At 36.0% G+C, this 9494-nt stretch overlaps 1 protein-coding gene across 1 annotated transcript in view; it reads left to right on the top strand.

Annotated features, from left to right (window-relative positions):
- CUBN (cubilin) overlaps nucleotides 1-9494 on the top strand; it is a 198533-nt gene that overhangs the window by 89102 nt on the left and 99937 nt on the right. The window contains exon 26 of the mRNA XM_029283182.1: nucleotides 7204-7385. Within this exon, the coding sequence (XP_029139015.1) occupies nucleotides 7204-7385 (182 nt within the window). The remainder of the gene's footprint in view (nucleotides 1-7203; nucleotides 7386-9494) is intronic.

Raw genomic sequence — 9494 nt, 5'->3', positions numbered from 1 at the left:
TTTTTTTTATCATAAATTAAATATGCCTGCCAACCAAATAACAAGTCCCATCCTTCAAGAGAAAGTATATTTCTATTTGTCAAATTTAACCAATCACTAATCCATGTCAAAACCACCGCATCATAATATAATTTTAAGTTGGGGACTTTAAGTCCTCCTCGTTCCCTTATATCCTGCATAATCTTGAACCTAACTCTTGGTTTCTTGCCCGCCCAAATAAACTTACTGATACTCTTTTGCCATCCCTCCAAATTAGCATCTTTTTTAAAAATAGGAATCATTTGAAACAAGAAAAGAAATTTAGGAAGAACATTCATTTTTACTGCTGAAATTCTTCCCAACATAGATAATTGCAATTTTTTCCAATCATTTAAATCCTTTTGCACCTTAACCCATAAAGCTTCATAATTATTCTTATACAATTTGACATTAGAAGCTGTAATATAAACTCCCAAATATTTTATCTTTTTAACCATTTCAAAACCTGTGAGTGTAACTAACATATCTTTATCAATACTAGACATATTTTTCGGTAATATCTTAGTCTTGTTACAATTAACCTTAAAACCAGAAACTTTCCCATATTGTGCAATAATTTCAACCAAATCAATTACCGAATCTATCGGCTGAGTTAATGTAACACTAAGTCATCTGAAAAAGCTCTTAATCTATAATCAATCTTATTAACCTTAATTCCTTTTATTATAGAAGACTCACGAATTTTAATTAACAAAATCTCCATTGTTAACACAAATAACAATGGAGATAGTGGACATCCTTGTCTAGTTCCTTTTTCAATTTTAAATGCTTCTGTTACCCCCTCCCCAATTAACTATAATCTGTGCTGATTGCTGTTGATAGATAGCCTTAAGAGCAGACAAAAAATTTTCCCCAAAATTCATTCTGTCTATAACCTGAAACAAAAACCCCCAATCCAATTGATCAAATGCTTTTTCAGCATCTAAAAATATAAAAGCGGCCGGAATTTGGTTATTCATATCCAAATATTCAATTAAGTTAATAATCTGTCTTACATTATATTTCATATATCTTCCAGTTATAAATCCAGATTGGTCACTATGAATCAATTGGCACAACACTTGCATTAATCTATTTGCCAATACTTTTGAGAAGATCTTGTAATCTATATTCAATAAAGGTATAGGTCTATAATTCTTAGGTTGTGTCAAATCCTGACCCTCCTTTGATATTAAAGATATAAAAGCAGTCCTCCAAGTAGGAAATACCTCTTTGCCCAACAGAATACTATTAAACAGTTCCTTTAATGGTTCTATCATTTCTTCAAATAACATCTTATAATAAATTGCTGTAAATCCATCTGTACCTGGTGCCTTACCAACCTTTAATTGTTTAATTGCCCCCTTAATCTCCTCCGATGTAATTAAACTATTCATTTTTTCCCTTTGATTATCTGACAGCCTAGGAAAATGTGCCTCCTGTAAATACTTATCTATTTCTTCAAGTTGTATTTTTTCAGAAGCATACAACTTAGAATAAAAATCCAAAAAACTCTTTTTAACCAAATTTTGTTGAGATGTCATTTTACCATTATAATCTATTTTCTCTATAATTCTTAACTTCTGCTTCTTTTGAAGTTGGTAGGCCAACCACCTTCCAGGTTTATTTGCATTACAAAATGTATTATATTTCATATACCTTAAACTGGTTGCTGTCTGGTCTGCTATTAATTGTTCCCTAAGCATAGTTATAGATACTTTTAAATTATTATCCAGAGGATTTAAAATAAAAGCCTGTTCTTTTAATTTAATTTCCTCCTCTAACTCTTTTCGTTTTTGAGCTTGCTTTCTCTTATAAGCACTATTCATAGAAATCAAAATACCTCTCATATACGCTTTGCTAGCATCCCAGACCATTGAGATCGGAGTACTTTATACATATTCAACAAAAAAAATTCTTTCAATTGATCTTTACACTTCTGCACATTTATATCATATCTAAATAAATTTTCATTCAATCTCCAAGTTCTTCTCTCCCCCTCTTCACCAAATAACTCCATCCATACCGGACTATGATCTGACAATGTCCTAGGAAAAATCTTAACATTCTTCACCCTGGAAAGAAAATCAATAGTAATTAAAAAAAAGTCAATTCTCAAGTATGATTGATGCCTATTCGAAAAAAAAGTATAGTCTCTTTCTTCCATGTTCCGTTCCCTCCATATATCTTCTAATTCCAGTTCTTCCTTCAAATCAAAAAAAGTTTTAGGCAATATTGAATTAAAAGCTTTACAGGAACCTTTCTTATCTTTTCTTGGATCTAAAACATCATTCCAATCTCCCAACATAATAACTGATTTGTAATCCATTTGATTTAACTTCCGATGAATCAGTTTATAAAACTGTTTCTGCTGTTGATTTGGAGCATATAATCCAATGATAAGACATTTCTTCCCATTCAAAGACATTTCAATAAAAACATATCTTCCTTCTGGATCAAAGTCAATCAATTTAGGCAAAAACTCCTTCTTAACATAAATAACTACTCCGCCTCTTTTCTGAGGCGCAGGTGCAGTAAAGTGTATTCCCAACCGTGAATTAATCAAATACTTTTGATCTTTCGCTGTAATATGTGTTTCTTGCAAACAAACAACATCATTTTTATGTTGCTTCAAATAGTAAAATATCTTTTTTCTTTTCTGCGGTGAATTCAAACCATTAACATTCCATGTCAGGAACCTTGCCATCTTTAGTGGCAGAGAGCCTCTGGAACGCCCCTTGCTAATCAGCCGTCACTGATCTCTTCGGTCTTGCTCCTCCCACTGACTCTGAGCTTACTTGCTGTGCTGTAGGTACCACATCCACTTTTTGTTGCTCTCTTTCTTTGCGTCTATGAGCTGCACAGGTCAATCTCTGTGATTTTGGGTCATCTTTAATTTCCAAAAGTTGTAGCTTAAGTTTGATCTTGATCTTGTGAATTAATAACACTTGATGATGATGTAGTTCCTTCAATAACTTTATCTTCAAGAATTCTTTCCTTCCTGGTACCTTGTGGAGACGCTGGTGAACCTGCTTTCAAAATTGAACTATAAAAATCCTTTGCCTTTGCCACCATATTGAGCCAATAACGTATGCCCATATAATTGACCATTATACCAGCAGGTATATCCCATCTGAATTGAATTTGTCGCACTTTCAACTCTTCAGCCAAAAAAGCAAAATCCTTCCTTCTTCTGAGTATCTTGGTGGTATTTCCTTTAGGATTATAACATCTTGTCCTAAAAGTTGAAATTTCTGCTTATAAAAAGCTTGAATAATTTCATTACGGATTGATTTTCTTGAAAAGTAGATAACAACATCTCTTGGAAGGTTTCTCTGTCTTGCAACCCATGAATTAACTCTAAAAAATTTTTCCATTTCTCTCATGATTTCTTCAGGTTGGCAGGACAAAACCAGGGCCAATTCTGCTGCAATTTCCTCTTCCAATTTTTCTTGGACATTTTCCCTCAGTCCTCTTATTCTCAACGCATATTCCATTTCTCTATATTGTGACATAAGGACCTCATTTTGAGTTAAATCCGCATTCTCTTCCACTTTCCCCAATCTAATTTCCAAAGTGTCAACATGTTCCTCCACTTCATCCACCCGCCCTTCAATGCGTTCTACATGGCCAGCCAAACCTTGCAATGCAAACAATATATCCTCTCTCATCTCAACATTTTTCTCTTCAAGTTTCTCTTCAAGTTTCTTTTCAAGCAGCTCGTCCATTTCACTTCTAATCTGTTTGGCAGTGTCCTTCAAAGCATCCTGTAAATCTTTCAATGTTAGTGCTGGAATTGGAGGAGAGGGCGGGGGAGTAGGTTTTGTCTGCTGTGGTGTTTGAACAGCTGGGGAGGAACTCGAACTTTTCTGAGGAACAAAAGTTCCCACACGCTTTGAAGCCATTTTACTTTCTCTTCTTCTCTTATAATTTCATTTATATAATATAATGTCAAATAAGATCTTGTGAAAACATCCAACAAAAGCAGAAGCAGAATGCTTGCCCAACCAGCAACAAAATAACCAAGTCTAATGCAATAGGAATCCAGCAGAAAGTAAAAGTAAAATTAAAAGTCTCCAAAAAGTAAAAGTCTCTGTCAAAGAGCAAAACGCCCTTCCGCAGCCATATTTTTTTTTTCCTCTTTAACTTAAAATGTCAATGAAGAAGCTTATTAACTTCAGAGTTAAAGGCTCAAATCCTTCAAATTTCAGACCTCCTGGATCGCTCTGTCTGCTCATAAAAATCTACTCACGATCTCCCAAAAGCAGAGGTTGAATCCACGTCTGGCTTCGTTCAAAGGAACGGAGGCAGCCTGAAGCGCGGAGAAGTCCCTGATTCCAGGGGAACTCACCTTCACCCCCACAGCTGTAAAACCATGAGGGCTAGGGAGTTCTACCCCTATCAGGGAAGCTCTCCCCCTCCCCTTTGCCCGGGGAAGGGGATTCCGAGCCGCGGAGCAGCTGTTAGACGCTGTTCCTGCGGCTCTTACGCATCCTCGGGGCGGACGGCTCGAAGAAAAGCCGCCATCGGCGCCGGGATCCAACCTGAAGTCGTTCTTGTATAGTTCTTCTGCGTAATTTTGCCACCTCTTCTTAATCTCTTCTGCCTCTGTTAGGTCCCTGCCATTTTGGTTCTTTATTATGCCCATCTTTGCATGTTCCCTTCATATCTCCAATTTTCTTGAAGAGATCTCTGGTTCTCCCTATTCTATTGTTTTCTTCTATTTCTTTAAACTGTTCATTTAAGAGGGCATTCTTATCTCTAGCTATTCTCTGGAATTCTGCATTCAATTGGGTGTATCTTTCTCTTTCTCCCTTGCCTTTCGCTTCCCTTCTTTCCTCAGCTATTTGCAAAGCTTCCTCAGAAAGCCATTTTGCTTTCTTGCATTTCTTTTTCTTTGGGATGATTTTAGTTGCTACCTCTTGTACAATGTTGCGAACCTCCGTCCATAGTTCTTCAGGCATTCTGTCTATCAGAACTAATTCCTTAAATCTATTTGTCACCTCTACTGTATATTCATCAGGGATATGATTTAGTTCATACCTGAGTGGCCTAGTGTTTTTCCCTACTTTCTTCAATTTAAGCCTAAATTTTGCAACGAGAAGCTCATGATCTGAGTCACAGTCAGCTCCTGGTCTTGTTTTTACTGACTGTATAGAGCTTCTCCATCTTTGGCTGCAGAGCACATAGTCAATCTGATTTCTGTGTTGACTGTCTGGTGATGTCCATGTATAGAGCCGTCTCTTGGATTGTTGGAAAAGAGTGTTTGCTATGACCATCATATTCTCTTGACAAAATTCTATCAGCCTATGCCCTGCTTCATTTTGTTCTCCAAGGCCAAACTTGCCTGTTATCCCGGTTATCTTTTGGCTTCCTACTTTAGCATTCCAATCCCCCGTGATGATAAGGATATCATTTTTTGGTGTTGATTCTATAAGGTGCTGTACAGCTTCATAGAACCGGTCAATTTCAGCACCAGTGGTTGGGCATAGACTTGGACTACTGTGATATTGAATGGTTTGCCTTGGATTTGCACTGAGATCATTCTGTCATTTTGGGGATTGTATTACTTTTCCTACTCTTTTGTTGACTATGAAGGCTACTCCATTTCTTCTGAGGGATTCTTGCCCGCAATAGTATACGTACCTGATGGTCCTCTGAATTAAATTCACCCATTCCTGTCCATTTTAGTTCGCTGATTCCTAAGATGTCGATGTTCAGTTTTGTCATCTTGTTTGACCATGTCCAGTTTGCCTTGATTCATGGATCTTACATTCCAGGTTCCTATGGAGAAAAGATCTTTACAGCATCGGATTTTCCTTTCACCACCAGATATATCCACAGCTGAGCGTCCTTTAGGCTTTGGCCCAGTCGCTTCATTCTTTCTGGCGCTACTAGTACTAGCGCTCTGCTCTTCCCCAGTAGCATATTGGACACCTTCCAACCTGAGGGGCTCATCTTCCAGCATCATATCTTTTTTCCTTTTAGTACTGTCCATGGGGTTTTCATGGCAAAGATACTGGAGTGGTTTGCCATTTCCTTCTCCAGTGGATCACATTTTGTCAGAATTCTCTGCTATGACCTGGCCATGGGTGGCCCTGCACGGCATAGCTCATAGCTTCATTGAGTTATGCAAGCCCCTTCTCCACGACAAGACAGTAATCCATGAAGGAGTAAGTAGGTATAAAACCAAAGAAATGGGCAACTAAGAAATATGAAATATAAATAAATTAGAATTCAATAAGCTAAAAGAATCATAGTAGAATACTGCAGCTATGCAATCTATTATCTTTTTGTTAATCAATAATCAAATAAAATTTGACCCAACATGTCCTCCTATGCTGTGATCAGGTATGTTGTTGCCAGTCCAGCGTATTGAAAGAGCAAATAAACATAGGACTGCTTATTTGTTCTCTCAGTACTCTGGACTGGCAACTTCATCTGTTAATCAGAGTGCCCACTAGGTGCATTTTTCTGCTCCACTTCAAATTATACTTTCAATATTAGCTTGCCTCAAACTCTCCTGCATATTTCAGATAGTGTGCTTTGGTTTATTGCAGTTCATTGGTGACTTTATAAATAGAAAGGCCCATCAAGAAAGCCATGATTAGCATAGCTCTAAAATATTTTGGAGCTACCTTCATTTTGAATGTTTTAATAGCAATACTTGGAATACTTGGCCTGTAAATAGAAGTTTGCTATTCACAGTATAATTTTATTATTTCTATTTTTCTTTCCTGGAATATTTTTTCCTGTGTGTGTCTGTGTTTCTAATAATCCAGTGATGCATTAACTAATTGGTTTTCCAGTCACGAGACAGGATTTCACCTTCATCTCCCAAACATATATATGAGAGAGATGGGAATTAAATCCTTCTATCCCACTTGAGTGGAAAAATAATGAAATAATAAAATATTAGAATTCTATTTTTTAAAAGTGATTTAAAAGGAGTTAGGGCTATATGAAAGGAAAATTATTGAAAAACTGTTATGTGTACAAGTGTGTGCATTTGATGCTTTAAATTTGTTATTGCTTTGTTAGGGTGTCTGTGTTCTTCTATGTTTTTAATTGTTTTTACCACTTTTTTGGATCTGGAGTCTGCTAGAATGAGTAGCCATCACCATTATCATTAATATCATTATTATCATCTAGTTTTCTAAACAGTGCTACCTGGTTTTTTTCCAGGATGTGGTGAAGAATTCTTTGAACCATCTGGATCTTTCCATAGCCCTGGCTATCCAAACAGAAACCCACAAAATAGGGAATGTTACTGGTATATTCACACAGCACCAGGTAGTAGCGTTCAACTGACTATTCTGGAATTTGATGTGGAATACAATTCAAGTTGTAACCATAATGTTCTGGAGGTAAGTGCTTTTCTTTCAATATAATAATAATAATAATAATGATAAAGTTGGAAGGGACCTCGGAGGTCATCTAGTCCAACCTCCTGCTCAGGCAGGAAACCCTATACCATTTCGGACAAATGGCCGTCCAGTTTCTTCTTAAAAACTTCCAGTATTGGCGCATTCACCGCTTCTGGAGGCAGGTTGTTCCACTGGTTAATTGTTCTAACTGTCAGGAAGTTTCTCCTTAGTTCTAGGTTGCTTCTCTCTTTGGTTAGTTTCCACCCATTGCTTCTTGTCCTGCCTTCAGGCGCTTTGGAGAATAGAATGCCCATGGCACTTAAAAAAACTATTCTTTGTATTATTTTATTTCAGTATTTTACATTTACCGGTATATTTTGTAAGCAAATTTGAATAGATTTTTATTTTAAAAAGTTACCCATGTTCAGATATATGATTAATGTTATAACTATTTCATGTTTTTAATTTTTGAGCCAAAACCTGGCTCAATCAACAGAATCCATAGAGGAAGTAAACAAAAGTAAAGTTGATAGTTATGCTACAACTCTACTCCTTTGAGAGTTCTCTGTATATCTACAATCTTGACATGTTTCTATATTTCTCCTCCACTGCTGAACTCATACTTCACTTTTAATTATGACCATAAATGTATTTCTTTGTCAAATGATAGTGCCTGTAATTCTTTTCCATCTTGCAATGCTTGGTTGTGACATTCTGCCACTTTCTCATTCTTTTCCAAAACCATGCACAAGATTTTAAAGAGATCTATATTGATCCATAAGGATAAGTATGAAATTCAATTATACTTCTGGCATTCTTTTTCTTGGTTTGGCATGACTTATACATAAATATGTGCAATGATCATAATAGCTAATACTTGTACATTGGAGTTCATCTTATATTGTTCATGTTTACCTCTGCAGAATTATATGATTTCATAAGAATATTTGCAATCTTAAATTGAATTAAATTATGTTAATGCAAGTATTAACATTAATTCCTACTTTTGTACCTAATATTTTTTTATTCATTTATATCAATCTTTCGCTACCAAGATACAGAGTTTTTCTGGTATGGCTGGGCATTTACATAGCTCCCATTATAATACAGGTTCCTTGTTTATTGCTGAGCAAACCTCAATACTATGTTGAGTTATTCAGCAAACCATCATTAAAAATACAATGGCTTATTTGTTATCACAATGTACAAAACCAGCCACTTGAATCCAAGGGAGTTGTCTCATATTTCAAAATATATTCACTTATCTATATATCCAATATTTAGGGAAATGATGCTCAGGATACCTTGAATGAGGTGAGGAAAGGACATAAAAGGCTGCTTTAAAAAGTCAAACTACAGTAGTCCTCAATTTACAACCATAATTGAGCCCGTTTCTGTTGCTAAGCAAGACAGCTATTAAGTGAACTTTACCTATTTTGTGATCTTTCTTGCCACAGTTGTTAAGTGAATCACTATAGTTGTTAAATTAGTAACATGGTTGTTAAGTAAATCTGTCTTCCCTATTGACTTTGCTTGTCAGAAGAATAGGAATAGAGTAGAGTAGAGTAGAGTAGAGTAGAGTAGAGTAGAACAGAACAGAACAGAACAGAACAGAACAGAACAGAACAGAACAGAATAGAATAGAACAGAATATCCTTTATTGGCCAAGTGTCATTGGACACACAAGGAATTTGTCTCTGGTGCATAAGCTCTCAGTAAACATACAAGCAACAAAGTGATAAATCATAAATCATAAGATAACAATCATAAATAATAAAATACAACCAACAAGGGATAGTCATAAGATACCAATAGGAGTAGGTAATAGGAAAGGTGAGAAGGATATGAGTCAGTTGCCAAGAGTCTGAATTTTGATCATGTGATCATGGGGATGCTGCAGTAGTTGTAAGTGTGAAAAATGGTCATAAGTCACTTTTTTCAGTACTGTTGTAACTTCAAACCATCACTAAATGAAGTTGTGAGTTGTAAGTCGAGAACTACCTGTATTGATCCAAATAGACTCGTATTACTAAGAGAGATAATTCCTGTCATGATTACAACATGTATAAAACATACAGCCTACTAGCTGGCATAGGGTCTAACAATATG

Source organism: Protobothrops mucrosquamatus, unplaced genomic scaffold (assembly GCF_001527695.2).
Source record: "Protobothrops mucrosquamatus isolate PMUCROS unplaced genomic scaffold, P.Mucros_1.0 scaffold33, whole genome shotgun sequence".
NCBI lineage: Eukaryota > Metazoa > Chordata > Lepidosauria > Squamata > Viperidae > Protobothrops > Protobothrops mucrosquamatus.
The sequence above is the reverse complement of the archived record's forward strand: the minus strand, read 5'-3'. Positions and strand labels throughout refer to the sequence as shown.